The following is a 24,454-nucleotide window of genomic DNA, read 5'->3' on the forward strand; positions in this document are numbered from 1 at the left end:
AGCCCAACACAGAGCTCAATCTCAGCAACCCTGAGATCATGACCTAAGCCCAAATCAAGAATCAAATCCTTAACCAACTGAGCCACCCAGGCACCCTAACAGCAAATACACATTTTATTCCAAGAAGGACAGCTACAGAAAGAATGCAACCCACCTTTTCTTCTAGTCATAGGTCAGAGGTCAACCTGAAGGCCTGTAGAAGACTGAGGGAATTTAAGCTGTCAGTGAGAACCACAAGACACCCAGAGAGGGAAAACAGCTCTCACTGGACCCGGCTAGTAGGTTGATATCAGGTCCTTATCTAACTTTACCTGATAGATAGCAAAACTCCAGTGATGGTTTTTAAGCAACAGAACGGCATGTCTAGAAATCTGCTCAGGGAAACCAAATCGCATACAGAAGAATTCACAGCCACCACATTTGCCTAAAATCAGAAGAGGTTGACTTTGGTTATATTTCACAGCACTGGGAATGTTTGCTTCAGCTCAATGCCATTGAATTCCATGCTTTAGCTCTAATTAGTTGTGGGGTCTTGGGCCAGTCAGTCAGCATTCTGGGGAAGATAATCTTTCTCTGTAACTTGGGAACAATAAAACCCACCTCTTACCCTGAGGATAAAATAAGAGCGTATTGAGGACCAACCTAGTACAGTCTTACTGGTTGGAGTGACTAACATTTAGAACCACAGTTCTCAACCAAGGGTGACTTTTGCCCCCATGCCCCTAGCCCTTGGGACATTGGGCAATATCTGATCATCTTTCATGATCTCCCATTTTTGGTTGTCACAACCCTGGGCTTAGGCGAGAATAACCTTTAAAATATAAACTATTAAAAGGACTCTTGTGCCCAAACTCTAGCACAACCTCTTTAAGTCTTTAAGGGCAAACATGAGTCTTAAAAATCTTCTCCACAAATATTAGTAAGACTTTTGCCATCCTGGTGTCCTTGTAACATGGCAACAACCTGTTCCTAAATCATAGAAATTAAGGTGGGTAAGCAATGGCTGTAAATGAAGAGAACACTTAGGGCTTCAGGAAACCCAGATCCCTTGGTGCCTCTCAGCTCTCTGAAAAACCCCATTTTTTGTTTTGCTTTGTTTTGTTTTTGCATTCCTTCACCCACCACAGTACATCAAAGATGACTCAAATTATGAATAGATATTGGTAGGGAGACTTATATAAAGTCGCAAAAACAGTCTACCAGCTACATCTGACTTGTCAGGTCCATAATCCTGAGAAGGCTGTTTTTCCCAGAGCCCTCAGACCTCCGGCTGGACCTTTTGAGCACCTGCATCTGGGACCTCAATTAGCTGCCATTTCATGTAGGTTAGCCATATGTTTTTGCTACTATATGTGTTTTCAAGATATGCTAAAACTTCCCCCGCTGCCAGGCTGATGCCCTCACAATGGCAAAGGAACTGTTAAAAAGTATGTGTCCTCCCTGGGGTATACCTTTCATGATCTCCCATGATTGAGGTATCCATTTCACTGGACATATATGCCTTAACAAAAGCATATGATATGTCTTAACAAAAACCTTGCAGACCTCTTAAAATTTCATCACTATACAACCTTCTGCTTATCCTTTGTCATCTCATGCTGATATGACCAGCTACTGTAGGTCTCTAATGTCTTATACTCAAACCTAGCATCAGCAGGTTAAAGAAGCCTTTCCCAGGTTCCAGTTCAGAGAATCTAACTTGGTCACAAGTTAGAGCCTGGTGATTGGGTGTTCTGAAAAAGATGGCCCTCAAGCCCCACTGGAAAGGGGATCTTACCAAATGCTCCTGTCCTCTGACACTTTTGCAAAACTAGAAGCTGTTGAGCCAAGGGCACTTAGTTTTTCCTTTGTCCTTGGACTGTGAAATTACCTACTTTGGTTAACCAAAGTAAAGCCATTTTGGTCTAGGCTGACCCTTAACTTAAAAATCAGCAGGTTATTAAAAAAAGTTGTAAGATCTGATTCATGGATGATCGCCAGACAGTAAAAGCCACCAAGGCTGGACAGTCTTAAAATTGTTCCCTGTTGGTAATTGCACAACCTTGGGACAATGGAAAAACTATGGTCCCAATGTAAATGATAAACCCCCAAAGTTAAAGAATAAGGCCCTCCCTATACAGTTAACTAATTTTAAAAGCATATAAAATTGGGGCACCTGGGTGGCTCAGTCACTAAGCATCTGCCTTCAGCTCAGGTCATGATCCCAGGGTCCTGGGATCAAGCCCTGCATCACATCATCGGGTTCCTTGCTCCATGGGGAGCCTGTTTCTCCCTTTCCTACTCCCCTTGCTTGTGTTCCTGCTCTTGACGTCTCTCTGTCAAATAAATAAATAAAATTTTTAAAAGATATATAAAACCTTTGGGTTTTATAGAAGCAAAAGGGGATGCTCTACCCCCTCTGGGAGAAGAGGCTGCTACTTTGTGAAGTAGCTCCTTTCTTACTTCTCTACTTGATAAATCTTTGATCCTTCTTCTAAATGGATTGTTCTTGAATTCTTTCTCAAGCAAAGCCAAGAACAGTCATGGTGAGGAACCCAAGACCCTTCCTCCCATTTTGGCTGTCTTTTCTCCCATGACCCACATGTTGTCACTGCTAAGAACAAGTCCCCATACAACGTGTCCCTCTCCATTACTGTATTGATCTTCCCACTCAAGAGATGACCCCGACAGGCCATGGTGTCTCTTCTGGGGAGGTGATTCCACCCCATTGACACGTTGACCAAGGGTGCACTAAGCCTGAGCACTCAGGGGTACCATTATTTATATAGCTCTGAAGGTGACAGCCATCTGTTTCCATAAAATGTGTCCTCCAAATAATGTCCGTGGGTTGGGGTGGGCCTTCCCACAACTGTTATGGAGCTTTTTCTGCATCTCACCCATCCTCTTCCCAATGCCATCAAATTCTCATGTCATAAACCCAATTAGCAATTTATTGTCAACTTCTGTCAAGGTAAGATCTCCCTTCAAGACCACTGACTTACTTTTTTACTTGAAATGTATCTCCCCAGTGGAAAAGTTCTAGGTCTGGAAGCAGGCACTATTTTATACACAAGGGATAGAGACAAAACAGCAAATTCTCTCAAAATTCTTCCATTCTTTGGGAGGCAGGAGTGGATAATAAATAAACGCAGACATTAGTAAGATAATATTGGATAGTGATGAGTGTTACAGAGAAAACAAGCCTGGTGAGGTGATGGAGAGTGGCCCCTAGGGGTATTTTCAGCTGGGGAGTCAGGGAAAGTGTTCCTGATGTGGTGACATTTGAGCTGAGTTCTCACCAAAGATGTAAGCACTGCCTACAGGTGCAGCAAAGACCAGAGACAACGGTCAGTACGACTGGAGCAGAGTGACGGGGAAAGTGGCAGCAGCTAGACTCTGTGGGGGAGCAGGGCTACATCTTGGACCGACTGTGCCTGACACCCCCAGGACAGTGAGCTGGAAGGCCTCTTCCAGCTTCACCATTCTTAAGTCCTAAATTAAGATTTAGAAAGCTCTCTATGCCAAATGTGATTCCATAATTTGACAACCTAGGTTGTGTGACAACTCATTTTGAGTCCTTTTATTCTGATCCAAGGTCTTAATCACTATCAGAAAGACAGCTTCTGACTTTCTATGGTCACAACTTTTCATTCCCTCTATTTCCCCCACTACAGTCTTATATAGCCCAAGTCTCTTCAAGGACTATTTCTGCATGAACATTAACACAATTTACTGGTAAATAGCTAAATGGACATTTAGCATATAAATGGAGCCAAAAGGTCGGAAATGAAAATTCTTTCTTCATCATCTTTTATAGAGGCTGTGCCTACCCCAGACCGGTGATGAGAAGGAAAGAGAAAGGCTAATTTTCCCTATTGAAGCTTCTGTTGTTTCAAACTACTCCCTCTGCTGTGATCCCCCAGGCAACAAATGAAGCATTGTGAAGTCTTTAATGGTTCTCTCAATGGGCAATTATACATTTTTTAAGATAAAAAATCTTGTCCATAGTGCAGCTGATTACATTCATTTAGGAAAATGACTAAAAATAGCGAGTCGAAATTTCTTCTGTCTGGTTCTGTTGAGGGAATCATCAGAGCAATAATCGAAAGCACAGTAGACCTGGCATCAGGAGTTGAAGCCAGCTCTGATCCCAGCAAGTGATATGACCTTGAGTACACGATGTCACCTCTCTATGCCTCTGTGTTCTTACTTGTATGAAAGAGAGAGGAACACCACACAATACACTTTGTCTCAGAGTTGATGGGGCTGGCATGTTACAGGAAGAAGCACCTCCATTTTTTTCCCGGGGGTGGCAAGTGGGTGCGGGATATACATGTTTGTTTTACGATTCATCTTTAAATGGTGCACGTTTGCTCTATTTGTGAGATGTATGTTTCACAATACATTTCTAAAGCCGTCAATAAATATCTATAGATACACTTGACAAAGTAGACACGGTATGAATTTTCCGCTGGATCTCCTAGCAAACAGACTAAGCCTAGGTGGAAGGCAAAACAGTCTTTCCCCTTCCATCAAAATTTGTTCTTTTTAAAGAGAGTTTAACTCAAAGAATGATCAGTGAAAATTTCCAATGAAACAAAAGGGCACATCATGTTTCCTATGGCCTCCTCCCACCCTGGTCCTCCATCCCCGCCCCACCCTCGGGGCTTTTTAGGTTTCTTTCCATAAATACTCTGGAAAGCCAAAAACAGAGAATCTTGAAAGCAACAAGAGAGAAGCATATAGAAATATTTGTGTGCACAGCACTTTTTTTCTTTTTTTTTTCATAAATGAGAGGCCATTACACATGCTGCTCAGTACTTTGCCTTTTTTTTTTTTTTTCATTTATCTTGGAGATATTTCAGTGTCATTCTTACAGATTTAAATGTATTCTTTTTCACTGAATTTCATGCTACGGATATGCTGCCTTTCATTCCATAAGACCCTCTGATAAATATGGAGTTTGTTTTTGCTCCTGTCCACATTTCTGCAATGACTGTCTTTGTACTTCTCTCTCCTCACGTGTATTTGAATATATCTGAAGACTAAATCCCAAAGTGCAATTGATGGATCAGAAGGTAGACCCACTTACGTTTAGTAGTTATTGCCAAAATGCCCTCCAGCGAGATAGTATGCCTTCACTTGATCAGCAGGATGAGAGAGTGGCTTTCCACTGTTCCCATGATAGTCTGTTGGTCTTTTTATTAACAAATCGAAGAGGTGGGAAATAACATTTCATCATTTGAATGTATTTCTTTAACTGTAAGTGAAAATGATGCAGCCTTTTGCTTTTCTCTGAAGTTCCTGTTTGGGTCCATTGTCCATTTTTCTTCTGGTTTCTTGTTCCTTATTGGTTTGTAAGAGCTCTTTAGATACTAGCCTTTCACAGTTATTTTTCAAGGTCTACGGTTCTCATTTGTTACTGGCTTGTAGGATTTCACCTTTTGCAAAAATTTTAAATTATTAGTCAAATTTATACATTCTTCCTATATAGTATGGAGGTTGTTTCTTTCTTGGAAAAGTCTTTCCTATCTAATGCCAGTATGAATTTTTCCCCCAGGTTTTCTTCCAGTGTTTTATCGAAGTTTATTTTTCACCTTTAACTCTTTTATCAATATTGCTTAATGGACTTATTTAGTGTAAGGAGCGAAGTAAGGATTCAACATTTTGTTTTTCCCCCGATGTCTAACCTGCTATCTCAAATCCACTTCTTTTTTTTAAATTTATTTTTTATTTTATTTATTTGACAGATCACAAGTAGGCAGAGAGGCAGGTAGAGAGAGAGGGGGAAGCAGGGTCCCTGCTGAGCAGAGAACCCGATGTGGGGCTTGATCCCAGGATCCTGGGATCATGACCTGGGCCAAAGGCAGAGGCTATAACCCACTGAGCCACCCAGGCGCCCCTCAAATCCATTTCTTAATAAGTTCTCTGCATAGTTTTGAAATGTCACATTATTAGGGTCTAAAAATTACTGAATCTATAAGTTGAAAACCATTGAACCATTGGGTGGTAAATTTATGAATTAATTCAGTCATTCCTGGCATATTTAAGGAACGATCTAACACAATAGCATAAATAGCATGTGCTTACTATGTGTTAGTTCCTGCTCTGAGTGTGTTGCCTGTACTTGCTCATTTAATACACACAACCATGGTATAAGGTAGGTGCTGTTAGCTTCATTTACCGATAAAAACACGGAAGCACGGAGAGGTCACGTAACTGCCATCCGATCACACTGCTTGTGAGTGGCAAAGCCACGATTTGAACATAGGCAGGTTGACCTCAGAATCCATGCTTCTGTCCACACTCTCTATTACCTCCACTGGGTGGAAGATAGCTGTTGTGTGTGCTTTCCAGATTGTTCTAAGAACTTCACATAAAATGATTTCACTTACTCTTCACAACAATCCTCAGATGTAAGCACTATTCCTATCTCCATTTTGAGATGAGCAAACTGAGGCAAAGCACAGCTGGAAGATAGAAAGAGAAAGGGGAGTGGTGAGATGAGTCCAGAGAAGGAGGAACTTTGTTCTGTGTCTTTAGAGCAGCAAGGAATCACAACTGTGTGAATCAGGGCTCACCCGCTCAGGTTTGGTTTTTGTGAAGTTCCCTGGGAGCAGCATGGAGAGTGGAGAGGGGGACGGGCTGCAGAATGGGTGTGGGGAGACCAGACCCCGGGCTCAGACCATGCTGCAGGGTCCGCCTACCACAGACGGCCATCCAGTGTTTAGTAGGCTGTACCCACAAGGCACGAGAATGACTACCATCTGGGGCAGCATTTGTGTACCGGGGACAGAACTCAAGACAGGTGCTTATAGTATTTACACTTTTCAAAGGAAACCAAAGCGCCTGGAGGTTAAGTACCTTGCCTGTGCTCGCCCAGCTAGTGGGTGCTAACTCCCAATCACAAACCCTTCCCTCTTTACTCAACCCCCACGCAGATTGAGTCCTTCAGATGCTGGAGGGCTGACTCATGACAGCCTTGAAAATTGGATTTAGCAATTCCTTTACCATCTCTCTTCTCAGAGCTAGAGAGAAATCAAGGAGATTTGATGAATGATATTAGTAGATGAGCTTCTATTATCATATATCACTAGGTCTTTTAAGAGTTTCTTTTTCAGTTGAGGTTAACTTTTCTTCAGACTTAGGCGTGTTCTGCTGAGGTTACTTTGTGAATCCTTGTAACTGCTTTTGTCCGGGTGAAGGTCAAGTTCGGGGCCCACTGTATTCTGTGATGCTATTAACCACTCTCTCTCCCTGCAGATCCGAGTGATGGTGGACCTCTGCAACAGCACCAAGGGCATCTGCCTCACAGGTAGGCCGGCCTGGCACTGAGCGAGAGGGGTTCACACTGCACACACGTGGGCTCACCAAAGGACCAGGGCAGAATGAACACCTAGGAACACTAAGGGTTATAAAAACACATGTTGGTTTACTTTTACCAGATTTTTTTTTAAAGATTTTATTTATTTATTTGACAAAGACAGAGAGAGATCACAAGTAGCCAGAGAGGCAGGCAGAGAGAGAGGGGGAAGGAGGCTCCCTGCTGAGCACAGAGCCCTACGCGGGACTTGATCCCAGGACCCTGAGATCATGACCCAAGCCAAAGGCAGAGGCTCAACACACTGAGCCACCCAGACGCCCCTTACCAGATGTTTTTAATGAGTTCAGTATCAATTGAAATATAATTATGAAAAATAATATTTCTGGTATTACCATAGAAATACAGCCATGAAAAATAACTAGGTCTTGGATAATTAGAAACGTGTGGTACCTTGAAATGGGGCCATAGATGTTTTCCTTATTCACACGACTTTTTAAAAGAGAAAAAAAAAGGGGTATTTGCTTATCAGAAGTAATTGTTTCCTTATACATATGGCATGAACAGGAAGTTCTAGAAGCAAACTGCTAATTAGTCAAGAAAACATTATGAAGAGTGCTCTGTGTGTGGTGTCTACTGTTTGCTAGGTGAGATGGGGGGTTATGTCACAGCTCCCCTCCACTCAGGAAATCAAGGACAAATAAACAGGAGGGAGGGAATCAACAAGGAGGCACACCAAGCCAAGGGACACAGCATGGCTAGTGGGTTGGGGGCGGGGGGGGGGGGGGGGAATGTGCTGTTGATAGACAATGTACACCTGAACCTAAGGTGTCCTGCCTCCTGCCTGAGGTGGTGGGGGGTGCCTGCCTCCTGTCTTCTGCCTGAGGGAAGTACCTGATTCCTGCCTGAGGGGAGCTGGGTACTTGATTCCTGCTTGAGATGAAGTGCCTGCCTCCTGCCTGGGTTGGGAGTGCTTGCCTCCTGCCTTCAGAAGCTTGTGGCAAGGAAGAACACAGACCCCAGACAGGTCACCTAATTCATTTTACCCTAGACCAAGGAAGGCTCTGGCCAGGCCCAAGGATGGGCCTACGGAGCCTGATATCAGACACAGCCTATTTCCATCCTCTCCCCCATTCTGAGGAAATGATTTTTGCATTAAAAGTCTACTATGGAGGGGCGCCTGGGTGGCTCAGTGGGTTAAAGCCTCTGCTTTCGGCTTAGGTCATGATCCCAGGGTCCTGGGATCGAGCCCCACATCAGGCTCTCTGCTCAGCAGGGAGCCTGATTCCTCCTCTCTCTCTGCCTGCCTCTCTGCCTACTTGTGATCTCTGTCTGTCAAGTAAATAAATAAAATCTTTAAAAAATAAAAGTCTACTATGGAGTAAAAGCACAGCTCTCGTGAACTTTAACACATAGCCAGAAGACTTTGAAGCCTGATGAAGCTTCTGTTGATCCTTCTCCGTGTCTGCCCTCAGGCCCTGGGGGTGTCCCACTGACAGGGCACACTGGTGGAGGTTGAGAAACCCTGCAGGCTGCGTCCAGCCGTGAGAAACCCCGTCCTGCGTGCCAGCGTTCTCCCCGCGACCGCCCATGACCTGCCCTGCACTGGGAGCTCAGTGCAAGTTTGGTGAACGACTAAACCGATGGTTTATGGAAGTGATTAAATTGGGGGCAGTGGGTTGGTGAGAAAGACATTCCCATGAAGAACCCTGGGTGCAAGTTTGCCTCTTGTTTGCTTAGTTTAGTTTTAGTGAGAAAAGCTATAATCCTGTGGCTTCTTGGGAAATGCTAATTGAATTACTCAAGACACATTTCGACCCTCAGAGAAAATTAAATCTCTTCGGAACAGCTTGGTCCTTCATTCTGAAACTCTTGTGTCTTACGCACCTTTCTTTCATCTTCGAAAGTCCTTTTCAGAGTTCCTCATGTGACAGTAATGAGCACTAGAAAAACGCTCAGATGGATGGAATTACAGGCACAAAAATCCTGTTGAGAGGCACAGGAAAAGCCTCCTCCTTTTTGATATTTATTATAGAAGTGCTAGAAGGAGAGCCTCGCTGTTCAGTGAATGCTGGTGGAGCTGTCGAGACCACTTAGGGAAGATTAGGGGTGGGGGGTGGGGATCGCATCTGTGCTGGAAATGGGTTGAGGAAGCTATTCTTTGGTACCTCAAAATCTTTTCAAAAGCCAGCACCTTCTCATTTCATGCCAGCTTGAAACTGAGCCCCCTTTTCACACAGAAGGCTCTTCAATTAAAACTTAGGTGTGAAACTTACAAGTTGCCAAGTGAGGTTGTATCTCTGGACAGATCACGCTGTCTGGACAGGGGGCAGAAAGGTGACAGGATCCAGGACTGCATTGGCAGCTACAGGGGCAAGGGCAGAGAGTCTTGGTCCAGAGCTCCAAGAAGATCCTGGCAGGAGTGGCTGCCAGAGTGGACCCCGGGCTTGGGGCCTGAAGCCTGAGAACAAGATCCAGCTTTACAATGGGACTCAGCTTTGAAAAAGCAGGCACTGTGACTCGAGGCTAGTCTAGCTGGGACCGCGAAACCCCATCCCTGTTCCCTTTTCTGGAGGCAGCTGTCCGTGGTCTGGGGACAAGGACAGATGTATGCAGCCGGTAACCGTCAGGCAAATAGTGAGGGCAGTTCAGGAGCTAGAGCAGGTAAGGGTTTTGCTAATGCATATTTTGTGCTTTTGAGTACAAACGGCATGCTTTTCTGGAAGCATCCCATCCCAAAGCCCAGATTTCCTGGGACCCCAGAAACATATTTTCTGGAATAGCAAGTGTCTTGAAGAAGGCAGGTTCTGGGTTCTTCACTTCCAGTGGACTCAGAGCATAGGCTTTTTTGGAAAGTCTCACAACTATGACATTACTGACCTGCTTATCTGGGCAGGGGCGCTTCAAATCCACATTGCCCATTCTCCTTATGGCCAAGGGGCTCCAACCCCATGATGGCACTCCTTATGGATCCTTACCCTGTACCCTGGCAGACATGGAGAAGGGATCCCAGCCGCCACGAAGCCTGGCCTCATGTCATTCTTTTCTAGCCTTCCAGAAATCTGTACTGACGGATGAGAACTGGCACTTGAAATAAAACCTACTGGCCATCCCTACTCTAAATCTTGAAGGTTGCCGTGCCATGGTCCAAAGTTGAAATGCACCAAACAGATGGGATTGGACCAAAGCCACAGTTTAGCGGGGACATAGGAGGAAAGATGCCTTTCCAAGTTAGGTGGCCTGGGACTGGCCCCGCGGTTGGTGGCAGGGGCAGCCGCAAAGGGTGTACCGTCGCACACAGGCTGGGTCCTGAGGCCTCCGAGCTGTGGCCAGGGCAACGCTGGTAAACTGACAGGCTGTTCTCAGAAACAGCTGGTGTTTGCTCATGCTCTCGCTCAGCTGGCCTCACTGAGCCACTAGCCTGTTGTTCTAGTTGGTAAGTTCCAGTTCCACATGCGAGAACTAGGGCCCTCTCAGGCTGTCCCTGAAGGACAGCCAAGTACTCCTGACTCTCAGGGGAAAGGGGAGCCACACTCCCTTTGGCTAGAGCTCCTGTCTGGCCCTGAAGCCTTGGCTGGCTGAATCCCAAGCGCTGGGGAGTCCCTGCTGGGAACAGAAGAAGAGAATCAGGGCCATAGGCCCCACAGGCGCCAGGCCTGGCTTTATCAGGCTTAGCGGCTGAACCGGACCTCCCTTTCTGACATGTTTCTATTTGGATTTTTATTTGGGGGCTTCTTTGTGTTCCACTATTGGTGAGACTTCGGGAAATGTGGTCATTCCTTCCTCATAACTGTCGTGCCCGTGTTTCCTGTCTACATTGAAATCCTTCTCTTTGCTAGCAGCAGAGCTTATCCGAGGCGGGGGGACGGGGGGGGGGGGGCGGTGGTCAAGAAGTTACCAGTTATTGTAAGGACAGAGGGATGTATTTGTCAAGGTAGGTTAGGACAGGCTCTGGTAGTGATTAAACCATAAAATCTCAGTGGCATAACCCAGCAAAGGCTTTTTTTTCTCCATGAAGTCCGGACACTCCAAGCTGGTTCTGGGGACTCCGGGATCCCAGTATTGCCATCTTGTGGTTCTGTCATGTCAATGCCAGTCACCACCACTCCTCTCTGATCTCTCTCAGCAGAGGGGCATTGTTTTGCCTTGCGTGACAATCCACAGACCTCCGATTTACGTAACTGGGGCCACTGTGGGTCAGTCTTAGATTTCAAGGAGAAAAAAAACTCTAAGCGGCTCAGCCTCCTTCAGCATCCGCCCACTTCTCACCGATTCTGGTTAGGAATGTGGGTTGGGGCAGTCAGAGCCTGCTGCGGCAATGAAAATTCAGGGCCCCTTCTTCAAAAAGCAGGAAAAGGGCTTCCTCCTTTCTTTAATGGTTTTACTCTCTACCTGCTATGGTGGGGCTTTTTATTTGCTATTTAGTGTCATACTCCTCAAGGGGAGGGATGCTCACAGAATGGGTACAGGCCCTCACAAGCACAGGTGACCCCACTCTGTGACGAAGGCGTGTAGGACACATGTCGGGCTCAGGCCCCCACCCGTGTGGAAGGTGGCAGCAGTCTCTAACCGGGTGAGGAATGGGGCAGACGCATCAGAATCTCGGGAGGCAGCAGAAAACTTGTCCTGCGGAAGCCAGGAGGCAGTGGGAAACAGGGAGACAGTGGGAGGCAGGATCACATGTGAACCAAGTCTCCAAGTCCCAGAGACATTCTCCATTGTCCCATCGCTCTAGCCCCGCATACAGTGCTAACATGAACTTGGCTGTCCACGTGTATCCCCAGGGTTTCTGTTATTCAAGAAGAGAAGAGTCAAGAGTTGAGAAAACATCCTGATAAACAGTTTTCTCAAGACCCAGTTGGCACATACTATTTGACTTTTGACATTAGTATAATGACACATATTTGGGGCTTCTTCCAGGTGTAAGCAGCCTTGGGGCAGCTCTGTAGGCATCCCGAGTGGGCGTCAGGATACAGGTTCACCATCACTATAGCCCTCTGCTTCTGGGCTCTTTGGAAGTGTTTGTCTCCTTTCTCTTCTGAAATTCTCTTCTCCATTAGGTTCAGGGCTCAGGACCTCCTGGATTCCCTCCTGTACCTTCGGTTCAGTCTCTCTTTCCTGATGCCTCTTCTATCAGCCATCTCCCTCCAGATGTGGTATATGTCGACCCCACTCTCCATCCCACAATTTGGCTCAACACTTTACTCTTGCTCTCAGACTAAGAGCTCTCAGGCTTTCTAGAGTCAGGGACCCCTTTAGGACTCTGTTGATAGTGACTGGTTCTTTTTCCAGAGACGTTTCGCATCTGGTCGGGGTTCCCCATGACCACCTGCTTCCCAGTCCCCTGTGGTGCCTGGTGAAAATGCACTTTCCTGGGCCCCACTCTAAATGTAAACTGAATTAGATTCTCCAGCTGGGGTCTAGGTAGCTGCATTTTAACAAGCATTCTAGATGATTCTATGGACTCAAATGACTGAGAACTATAACCATAGGTGCCAATGATCCTCAGGTCAATGTCAGGAAATCCTAATCTAAACATTTCTCCATAGCAACATTCTTGGCCATAACCAAAGTGTCCTAAATATACAGCTCTAGCCAGGACTTCTCTCCAATATCTATCTTGAGAACTCTTGAAACCTATATAGACAACTGATTCCTGCTTGGTGACCTTTTATCCAGTCTACACATCTGAATTTGGTTCCATCTGTAGTTGGGAATGATGACTGATTTCTTCTGCCATCTGTCAGCTCTTCCCATCACCTCCTTACATGTGTACAAGCATGTGCCATCTGGGGGTAAAAATCATGTCGCCACAGGCTATAGTGGCCCTAGAAAATGTGGTACCATTTTCACCAAATCATTTTTGCCCAAATGGGACTGCATGTATAGAAAGAATACATCCAAACACTTCTTCCAAGAGTCATCATTCTCTTTCCGTCCATATCCTCAGTTCCCCATCATCTGAGAGTCCTCCTCTCTTGCCCCTACCCAGTCAGACATAGAGCCCTGCTCATTCTTCTGCTGAAATACCTCTTGAATTTCTAGCTTTCTCTACAACTCTACAGTTACCAACCAGTTTGTCCACAACCTTGCCCCTCATTTTAACTACAAAGGTCTTCTGGGTGTTTTCTCCCTGCCCCACCTCTCTTCCTCTCTTTCTCTCTTCTTTTTCCCCAGTTGTATACAACTTCCATCTACAGAGAGGATTTCAAAAACACACTGATTTCATGGTATCCTCCCCCAATTAAGACCTACTGTAGCTCCCCACTGCCTTGCAGACACCACCTACACCTCTCCTTTTGGTGTTCCAATGCCCCACACCCACCCCGCCAAGTACTGACTCAGCCTCATCTCTACACACACCAGGTTGGCCAGTCTTCCTCCTTTCACTCTCTCTGAATCATGCAACTTTCTACCCCCGTGTCTTTGTTCCTGCTGGTCCCCGACCTGAGCTGCACAGCCCTCACCCCCGTGGCCGTGTCAGGCTCATTGTTTCTTCAGCACCATAGCTCAAACCTCACACACTCTGGAAACCTTCTCAGACTGCCATGTGCCACACTGCCACAATAGTCCTTGGAGAGACTGCTTTTCTGTAACTCCCTCCCTCGTGTTTCATTGTGGTTTCCAGCTAGATTGTAAACACCAGAGACACAGGGACAAGATTTCTGCTGCCTAGTAGACTTTAGTGCTAGACACAGGAAGTGCTTAGTAAATGGCTTAGTAAATGGTTTTATGAAAAGTCATAGGCTTGGATTTGTAGAACGACCTTTCTACTCCAATATGGGTAATCATCATATATGTTCTGGAAAAACAGAAGGACCTCAGCCGCTCATGTTATAAGCCCATTGGCTTGTCCGAGTGCTTAAATAAAATAGTTGACAATGAGACTCTCCTATTTGTGGAAGCGAAATTGTTTTGTTGGATTATGTGTAAATGGTTCATCTGAACCCCTTAGATCCTCAGGTAATTACACACTAAGCAAGATGTTTGTTACCTGATCTGGGTCCTCAATTGTTCCCAGGCTATTTCGTGCAACAGAATAGAGACCTGAGAACCAGTTCTGCTCTCAGTTGCCCTAGGTGGCCTGGAGGAAACGCGCTGGCTGGATGAGAGCTCTTGGGACTGCTTTCTCACAACAGCCAGATCTCAGCCCGGCAATGACAGCACCACCATTTCCCGATGCTTACCTGGGCCCAGGCTGCACTAGCGCCCTCCTGCATTCTTACCAAGCCTCATTTAATGAAGCTGACTGCTTGAGAGATGACTGACATATGAATCTATGGTGAAGCCCACTCAGAAATTATTCTTAGTCCATCGAAACCTAAGCAAAAGTGGGTTTGACTGGCAAATTGTTGAATTGCTTTCAAGGATCTTTTGAGTGAATATGCTGAATTCTTAATAAAAGGCGTGGAGTGGTTGCTTAGGGCCAGTAGATGGTTAATAATTATTAGGAGGGGAAGGTGCCCTTTGATTTGGGGTTTGTGGTGCTGGCTTCACTTTCTACCAGCCATGCTTTATGATCTAAATTTGTTTTTTTGTTGTAGGACCCCCTGGCCCACCAGGTAAGAGCCCATGGATTTTCCCACTTCCTGGGGAATGGGGGGGGGGGGCTCGTTCCCCAGATGGCTCAGAAGGGATGGAGGCGGGAAAGGGGGAAGAACATGAGTGTGTCCCCCTCCTTGTCTCTACCCAAATCACGAGCTCGTCTGTCCCCTCCCACTCAAGAAGCTGCCATTACTATTCCTTCCCTGTCACTGCAAGGGGGAGCGGGGGGGAAGGGAAGGTGGAAAAGGAGGGGAAGTGGGAGGAGAAGATCTGGGAAAGGCACTGATGCCCATCCAGTTTCACTGGCTAAAGCTGATCATATTGAGCTCAGTGACGATTTTTTTTAAGATGGTCTTGTTTCCTGTGTTTCGACGCAGGACCTCCAGGAGTCGGTGGGCTTCCAGGACACAACGGATCAGACGGACAACCTGGTCCCCAGGGCCCAAAAGGAGAAAAAGGAGCAACTGGAAAACGAGGAAAACTGGGTATTTTGGCAACTTTTCTAGTTAATCCCCTATTGCTTGTCTCAATTACCGCTTTTCGGACGGGCCCAAGAGGAACATAGTGGGGAGATGGTGTTACCTCTTTGCCTGTGGGACTGGTTTAACTCTCGTCAGGAAGCCGTTGGGGGCTGAGTTGCCACAAGCGTGCTTTTGAGTGCAAGCCTGCAAAGGTTTACATCTATCTGGAGAGCGGCCTCCCTGGGAACTGATTCCGCTCTTCTGCTCACTCCGAGGCAGACGGGGCAGACGGAGGGATGGAAGGGGCCGTAGCAGGCAGCCCTGGGGAGGAATGCTGCAGGGGCTTTGGGACAGCCTCCGTGGGTGCTGACACCCAAGTTCTTTTGAGGCTCAGGTCCTGCCCCGTCCTCTCGCTGCCTCCTCCTGCCCAGCAAATCCTGGTGTCTGACTGAGCGTCAGCTGATTGATGCCGGCCGCGGGTGTTCTCAGCTAGAGGAGTAGCTAGAACTGTTTGAGTAGGCCCCCCTCGGGCTGGTACTTGGATCATGTGGTCCCGGCAGCCGGCATCTCCTATCCTGGCATCGTCCGATGATGACACTGGTGTGGCTGACATCCCCGGAGGGGTTCTGCTGCTCTGCACTGAGGGGCAGCATGGTCGCAACCTGAGCTTAAGCCCTGGAAACATCGGTGTCAGACATGTCCAGGGAGCCGTGAGAAGCAGGGGCTGGTGCGAGGCCCAGCAGGCTGCTGTGGGCCGGGGTAGGCACGTTCTGAGGGGATCTGAGCTCCAATGCTGGGCCGTCTGTGGACAAGGCCAGGAAGATGCCCGATGCGAGCTGGCCCGTGACATGGTGGGGGCCCCACTGCCAGGGGTAGGGATGCCCCAGGAGGCTACCGGGGCAGGACTGGCCCTGAGCCACAGCAGTCAGGACCGACTCTACCAAACCCTCTTGTTTATTTTCAGCCTCTTAGCTCTGCCATGCCAACTCACCTAGGCAGGCCTGGGGCTAGAATAACTACTAGACCACTCTTCCAGATGACACGGTACCCTCTTCCAGCACCTCTGCTCTTCTAAGCACTTTAACTGAGAACCAGTAGAAAGGGAGAAAATTGTTAAATGGCTCTGCCGTTCGGTCAAGCCGACACGCTCCTGTTCCCGGGGGCTGCCTCTGAGAATGGGCCCACATGGTCCCAGTCAGCTCAGTCCCCAGAAGGCCGGCCATTCCAGTGTTAATTACAAACCAGTAATGGACCCTTACATGGTGGATAATAATCGTAATTATAAATGAGCATCGGCGGTGAATAATGATGGCCATCAGTGTGTAGACGTTTGGTTTATTCCAGAAAGGCCCCAGAAAGGTAGTCCAGTCCTGAGGATCCAGCAATGAGTATTTTGAGGGCCAACTCGGGGGGGAGGAAACCTCCATGGTTCACTGGGTGTGGAGCAGACAGGAATGGGGTGACTTTCAAAAAGCTTACAGACCCCTGGCTTTGAAGAGGGGTGTTTGCTTGCCACCCACGACCCAGTGAAGCCCAGACAGATCAAGCTCATTCATCTCTATAATGGTGGGTGCTATTCTAGATGTTGCAGATCCAGAAGTGAAAAAGCTGACAAAATCCCTACCTTTGTGAAACCCCCATTCCATTTTGGGCAGGTGGACCATAAACAAGCTACATACGTAGGAAAGGATGAGCTGTTCCGCGGTGCTAAGTGCGACAGGGGAAACAGTGTCAAGAGAGGGAATGACAAGTGTGTGTATGCAGCGGGAGTGGGGGGTGGGCTGACCGTGGATTGGGAGTCCCGGTAAGGCCCCCTTGGGCCTTTGAGCCAACACCTGGAGATGGGGAGAGAGGGAGCCACAGGCTATAGGGGGACAGGGGGTTTCCAGCACAGTGTGTGAGGGCGGTGTCCCCACAGGGTCTGAGGAGCAGCAGGGCAGCCAGGGCAGCTGGACAGAGGGGATGCAAAACGCGAACCTGGTGGAGATGAGGCCAGAGAGATAGTGGCCAAGTCAGCTTGGCCCTGGTATCGTAAGAACTGTGGTTGGTACTCGGAGGAAACTGGAGAACTGCCTTGCCTCACCAGGAAAGGGAAGGAGGCAGCGGTGGGGCAGTGAGAGGGGGCCCAGGTCCACTCATCAGGGCAGGGGACCAAATCCCATGGGACCTCCAGCAAAGACGCAAATGCTCCTTTGCAGCGGGCTTCCAGCACCGGAGGCCTCCGGGAGTCAGCAGCATTAGAAGGAGAAGCCTTGGCTAAGGTTGAGTAGAGAACCTGAGTCACAAAGGGCCCAGGCAGTTGTCCTTGCCCCAGGCCAGGGGAAAGGGAGCCGAACACCATCCTCCATGTACAAACACAGAGACTGTTTGACGAGCCCGCTCTATGGAGAGGTTGTTAAAGCACAGCTCCGCCATCGGCCAGCTGCGGCTCTGACCTAGACCCTGAACTCCAGCACGTGGGTCCGGTCACCCTGTCAAAGGCCTGAATCTGTTCTTTCCTTCCTCTGCTTCCTTCCCTCATCCCATGATGGGTTCACATCCTACCTGACACTCAGTGTTCTTGCAGGGAGGGGAGACCGGAGCTGGTCAGAGGGTCTGGGCTTTATTCAGAGAGCACTGAGAAGCCCCTGAGGGGTTGCAAGTAAGAGAAAGTGACAAGGTCCGGTCTGCTTTTCTAAAATGACACTGGGGATGCTGCCTGGAGGGCACACAAAGGGAGCAAGGAGGAAGGAGGGAGACATTCTGAACTTACTCAGATGCAGGTCAAAGGGATGGCAGGCTGGGGAATGGAGAGACCGGTGGAGTTGAGTGATATTCTGGGGAGAAATCAGCAGTACCTGGTGGTGGGTGGATATAAGGAGGGGGTGCCCAAGACTGACTCAGATCTTTGCCCCTGATGACTGCTGTGTCCCAAGTAGGGGAGCCCTGTATCAGCTCAGGTTCAGGGAAACAAGCTTGGCTGAGCATGGGATGTGCTGAGTTTGAGGTGCCTTGAAATGTCCAGGAGGAGATGTTGGGGGACTTTGGAGATGCAGGCAGGTCTACAGTCAGAGGAGACCCTGGGGCCAGAAGTATGCATGAGGGGGCCACCTGAGGCGGTGGGCATGTGGGCATGGGCACTGTCACTTTCAGAGGGAGCTAACAGGAGAGGAGGGCTGAGCCTTGAGAAGCAACAACGTCTAATGAGCAACTAGGAGGGGGGTGAACCAGCAAGAAGGCCAAGAACGGGACCGAGCAGCAAGTAGAATACCAGGAGAGGGTGGAACCATCTGTCAGCAAATATTTATTGAGCAGGTTCCCAGCCCTAGTAGGGAAATAAACAGATGCAGCCCCTATTCTGGAACTTTCCATCTTTGGTGGGAAGGCAGGAATTAGGAGTCGATAGTCAAATCACAATGTGAGATACCTGTTTGAAGGAGAGAACAGGGTTTTAAGAGATATGGTAAAGAGAGGGGGTGTCGGGAAGGTCAAGTGTGCGGTCAGACTTGAAAGATGTGCGCAGGCAGAGGGTGGCCTGGGGGGAGTGCATGGAACCCACAGGGCCCGACAGGTATGGCTGGGGGAAGGGAGATGTTCAGGAAGACCTTCCAGAACCTTCTGATTAGTAGTCTGTGTCTCCTGGTCAGCTCCCAGGAAGGCACCGCAGGGTCTCATACAGGATGTGACCTGCTGGGCCAGGGTCATGACTGTGGAGAAGGAAGCGTTGTGGTTCCAGCTGAGAGTTCCAGGATCAATAGTGATTTTCCAGGCAGGGGTGGGAGAGAGGAGGAGTGGGTGTGCATTCCAGAAAGAGGGAACAAGAAGTGCTGTTTCTAAAAACAGGAAAAAGAGCCTGTGTTCCACAGAGACAGGATTCAGGCTGGACTATGCCCTCTAGCAGGATTCTCTGAACAATAGTATGCAAATAGCTAATATCTATTGTCAGGCATGTTACCAAGTATTCTCTATACTTAACCTCTTTTGGCCTTCAAAACAACCCTGAGGAGAGGGACATTTTTTTTTTTTTTTTTTTTAAAGATTTTATTTATTTATTTGACAGAGAGAGATCACAGGTAGGCAGAGAAGCAGGCAGAGAGAGAGAGAGAGAGGAGGAAGCAGGCTCCCCGCTGAGCAGAGAGCCCGATATGGGACTCGATCCCAGGACCCTGAGATCATGACCTGAGCCGAAGGCAGCGGCTTAACCCACTGAGCCACCCAGGCGCCCGAGAGGGACATTTTTGTTGGCCATATTTTTTCCAGCTGAAGAAGCCCTATCTTTCTGGTTCTCAAACATGCCAAGCCCACTCTTGCCCCAGGACCTTTGCACTGCTTTTGTGCACTGCGTAGCACACTTTCCCTGCTCTTCCTGCAGGTCTCAGATCTGTTGCCACCTCTCAAGTTTATCCCCCACCTCTGTGTCCAGTCCCTGCCTCACCAACATGGTCACATTCCCCATTCCATCAAAACACATACCCCCTCCTGGAAATTCTCTCCTTGTGTTTGCTTGTTGATGTGCTGACGGTCTGACTCCCTAGGAAGGATGTGAGGCCCATGACAGCCAAGCCATGTTTATCTTGCTTAGAACTAACCTCCAGGGCCTGGAAAACCCAGCAAAGGGGGGCAATAAAGACAATGTTGACACAAATGGACATAAGTTGCCCACTGTCACAAAAGTAAGAAGTAGAGGATGCAGGACTTGAAACCAGGGCTCTCTAATCCTGGACCCCTGCTTTTAAACACCGCTTAAAACCATGAACTTAGAGGCGCCTGGGTGGCTCAGTGGGTTAAAGCCTCTGCCTTCGGCTCAGGTCATGATCCCAGGGTCCTGGGATCGAGCCCCGCATTGGGCTCTCTGCTCAGCAGGGAGCCTGCTTCTCTCTCTCTCTCTCTCTCTCTGCCTGCCTCTCTGCCTACTTGTGATCTCTGTCTGTCAAATAAATAAATAAAATCTTAAAACAAAAACAAAAACAAAACCATGAACTTACAGGCTGGAGGGGCTGGCCCCCAGCTGGGAGAGCAGCGTCCCCGATGTGCCCCAGAGCAGAAGCAGATAGGAAGGAGGCCTGGCCTTGGGAACTAGTGTCATTAACTCCCGCAGGACATGGGGCAGTGGACCCCTCCCACTGCAGCCTGCCGCGGAGTCTGGCAGAGAGGGCAGGGAGGCCGCCAGCCCTTCCGAGATACCTGCAGGATGCATACAAGAATACCCAGCTCAGAGGGGAGCAGCCTGGCAGGCAGGCAGAGATGGCTTTGTGTCTCTTATTTCCTTTTCTCTGGGCAGAGGAGGGCAGTGGAAGGAGTCCCGGGCACACCAGCCTCAGTCCCCGACTGTGCCATGGCCTCGCACAGGTCACTTAACAATCCAGCCTTGGTCCCATCTGCAGACTAAGGAGGTCGGGTTCCCACAACTCTAACATGGTTTCCACTTTTTGGAATAGTCTGCTCCAGTCAGGTGAGGCTCAGTAAATAGCTGATGAATGAAGACTGAATGCATGTGCGTGGGAATGGGAAGAGTAGAGCCTACCTTCCAGCGGGGAGGGCTTCCCACCCAGGTGAAGGAGAGGCCGGATCTTACACACAGCTCTGGAGGTGTAGCTGGTTGTTTTTTCTTTTTTTAATCTTTTTTGAATTAACTTTTTATTTTAATTCCAGTTTGGTTAGCATACAATGTTATATTAGTTTCAGGTGTACAACGCAGCGAGCTGGTTTTTCTGAACTGAAGACTGCTTTATCCATCACAAGAGAAAGCTGAACTTCTCTGTGCACATAATGGACTAGTAGGGCCCCGTGTAGAAGATGGGTTGTTTTGTAGGGCTAAGTGTAAGGCACAAGAGAGAGAAGTGAGACCAACATCTTAGAAATAACCAGAGGGAAGCTGTGGAGGGTGTTGCAGTGGGAGAAGAGAAAGGCCTAGCCTGGAGGGACTATTCGTGAGACTGTATGCTGGAGGGGACCCAGGCTGGGTGTGTGTCGGAGGCAGCAGGGAGCCACTGTGGGCTCTTGAGGAGATGAAGAACATGATGAAACCTGGGTATAGAGCTCTAGGCTGACCATTGTCTCCAGGAGACTGAAGTATCAGAGAAAACTCTGGCTTTCTGACCTTGGCAATGCTGAGAACAGTGGAATAGCATGGATCCAGAGCCTGACGGCATGGTTTGGGTCCCTGGCTCTAGCTGTGTGCCCTTGGGCAAGTTACTTAATCACTCTGTGCCAGTTTCCTCATCTGTAAAATGGGAGCGGTAGTATCAACCTCTTCAGGTCATTTAGAAAATTAAATGAGAGACATATATTGGGCTTAGAATAGGGTCTGGCACACAGTGAGTGCCCTATCAGTGTTAACTATTGTTTCCAAAACTTGGTTTTCACCTAGAGGGAAATCTAAGTTGAAATGCCTGTAGTCATTTGAAAACACTGACTTACATGTGGAGAGGAGAACTAAAGAGATTTAAATGTGGTCCGTTTTGCAACTGGCATCTTCGATGACGTTTGACATTGCCTCAAAACCAAGCATTTGCTTTTTTCCCCCATCTGTGTCTCACTTTCTCACTAAGAGTCAGTACTGCACTGTCCTCTCTAAAAACCAAATCCTCCAGCAACAGAAAGAAATGCCCTCCTCTTTATTCATCCCAGTCTTGGGACTGGGTTTTGTGAGACGCCCCCGACCCCTTTTTGCTCCCCCCTGCCTCAGTCAGTGACAGATGGTCTCCCCCAAAAATAAGCTGTCCTCCTTCACCCCCTGCCGGGAAGAGGCTGGAGTTGACCCCAGCCACGTCAGGCAACCCCCAACGGTAAAGCTGGTGAGACAGTTTGTTTTGAGTGGGCGCCATGGGGGAAGGAAAATAGCAGAGAGCCACTCCTAGCCGACGAGGCGGGTGAGCAGAATCCGGCCTTTCTTCCCTGCAGAATGTGCTGACTCGAAGCCGGCCAGGACTCAACCGGACACACTGCGCGGGGGGGCCGGGCCGCGCACTGTGTGACAGTCAGGCCTCGGGTCCTCTGACGGCGGATGGGATGAGGCGGTGCTGGACCTCAGTGGGGCCACGGCCAGGGCACCACCAAGGGGGGCAGAGAGGAAACTGTCACGAGAGAGAGAGAGAGAGAGAGAAACTGACTCTGTGGAGACAGAACATGCCCCGCCCTTCCTTAAGGAAAGCAGAAAAACCAAATACATTCCTAAGCGAAGGTCTTTAGTATCTTTAGCTTCAGGGCCTCACCCCTGTGGGGGGCGTCGGTACCACGGCCACATTCAGGCAGGAGTGGTTTTCTGTCTCACACTAGGCCTTTTTGAGAAAGAGAAGGCACAAGAGGGACGAATAAAGGGGAAATCGGATGCTGATGCGGAGAGGCTCTTAGTGACTCGAATAAAAGCCTGAAAGAGAAACCCCCGAAGTAACCGAAGTAACCGGCAGGACACCATTCCCCTGAGCACTGCGGCCCGGGGCGATGCGAAACCTGTGGAAGGTATCCCTTGTCCTCCACGCAGTGCGTGCGGCCGGCTCTAGGACAACGTTCTTGCCTTTTTGTGTCCTTCAGATAATGCGCCAAATCGCCTATTTAAAATCCCCACAAAAGGACGTCCTCCTACGCTGAGGGCCCTGAGGAAGGGCTCTTCTCCAGAGAGGGCGCCACTTCCCAGCGAGCGGTCCGGGCCCGGGGTGGGGGCGGGGGGCTTCCATGGGGCTGTGAGCGAGGCCTGCGCCTCCCCACCTGGCAGCTGCCCCCCACGGAGGGGCGGCCGGCGGCTCTCCGAGTCCTCTCCCGCTGCGTCCCCAGCCCCTCCATCAGCGCCTCGCCCACCCGGCCGCGCCACCACCACCGGCTGAGGCAGGAAACCCCAGCTTCAATCTCCCCACTCAGCGGAATCTCATGGTTTTCGTGAAGATGTGGTTTTCGTGGTTGGCTGAAATCTGGCGAACGCGTCTTTGGGCGCTGCGTTGCCCGACAGTGATCAACACTTGAAGGTTCTTGAGTACACTGCTGGCTTCCTGGGGGTGGTCCGCGTAGGGTCCCTCGAACTGGGAGCCGCAAATGCCAAAGGAGTGTGTGTACCACTTCCGAAAGGCGCTAAGAGTTCCAGATGGAGGTTTTAGGGAATATTGCCTCTGATGGCATCACAGACTCTTCCAGCAGGATCTGAGATACGATGGGATGTAATAAACCGCCCACTGCTGACAGGACTCCAGAAGAGCCCATCGGGGAGTGTAGAGAGGCTTCTGGGCTGGGACGTGGGGTTAATCTGGATGACCTCCAAGGTGCCTTCCAATCCCAAATTCTCAGATTCTCTTTTGACAGTGATTTTGGAATCCTATGGGGCTGTAGGGAGTGGGGCTGGGGTGGGTCCAGATCTTAAGATCTCGAGTGCTACTCTGGAGGGCGGACAATCGCAAGGCTGAAAGGATGACAGTTGGAGAGTGGGCACTGGCCAAGTCGATGAGGATAAGAGAGGGGGCCTGGGCACTTAGCCAGAGCTTATAAGAAGGAACACCTTGTGGGCGAGGGGCGCCTTGGTGCTCAACTGGATAAGCGTCTGACTCTTGGTTTCAGCTCAGGGCATGAGCTCAGGATTGTGAGAGTTGGGTTCCACACTCAGGGCGGAGTCTGCTTGAGATTCTTTCCCTCTTGCCTCTCTGTCCCCCTCTACCCCTCCTCTCTCTCTCTAATTAATAAATATCTTAAGAAAAAAGGAAGGGGCTTGGGGACTGGCAGGGTAATTAGAAAAGAAAATGAATGGATCCTAAGCCCTCTTGGTTATAAAGGTTGAGACAAACTAAAGGTCTGTTTGCACTAAAAGATGCCCTCTGGCTCTTCCTTGTTGCCTGAAATCACAGCCACTTGGAGCAGTACCTCTAGGAAGCAATCTCTCCAGGAAGCTGGTGTGGAATTGACTGTGTGGGCCCTGCAGATAGGGGACTGTGTTAATACATTCACAGCTGGCAGTACCTCTTCCCAATACTAGGCAACTCCTTTCCTTCTCAGGGTCCCAGGGTGCCTGGGTGCTGAGGAGTTCTAGTACATTTTTTATAGGTTCCATGAGATTTTCTACAAAACAATCAGCTATCTGAAAGACAATTTGAATCCATCCTTTCCAATCTTGCCTTTTCTTTCTTTTTCCTTGCTTTATTGCACTATCTGGGACCTCTGGTATTGTGTGAAGTAAGAGTGATGAGTA

General features: G+C 48.8%; 1 protein-coding gene across 1 annotated transcript in view; it reads left to right on the plus strand.

Annotated features, from left to right (window-relative positions):
- The window catches only part of GLDN (gliomedin), a 65,128-nt gene that overhangs the window by 29,810 nt on the left and 10,864 nt on the right, over positions 1 to 24,454 (plus strand). The window contains exons 2-4 of the mRNA XM_032343727.1: positions 7,243 to 7,294; positions 14,845 to 14,862; positions 15,223 to 15,330. Coding sequence (XP_032199618.1) covers positions 7,243 to 7,294; positions 14,845 to 14,862; positions 15,223 to 15,330 — 178 coding nt within the window. The remainder of the gene's footprint in view (positions 1 to 7,242; positions 7,295 to 14,844; positions 14,863 to 15,222; positions 15,331 to 24,454) is intronic.

This window comes from Mustela erminea, chromosome 5 (assembly GCF_009829155.1).
Source record: "Mustela erminea isolate mMusErm1 chromosome 5, mMusErm1.Pri, whole genome shotgun sequence".
NCBI classification, from domain to species: domain Eukaryota; kingdom Metazoa; phylum Chordata; class Mammalia; order Carnivora; family Mustelidae; genus Mustela; species Mustela erminea.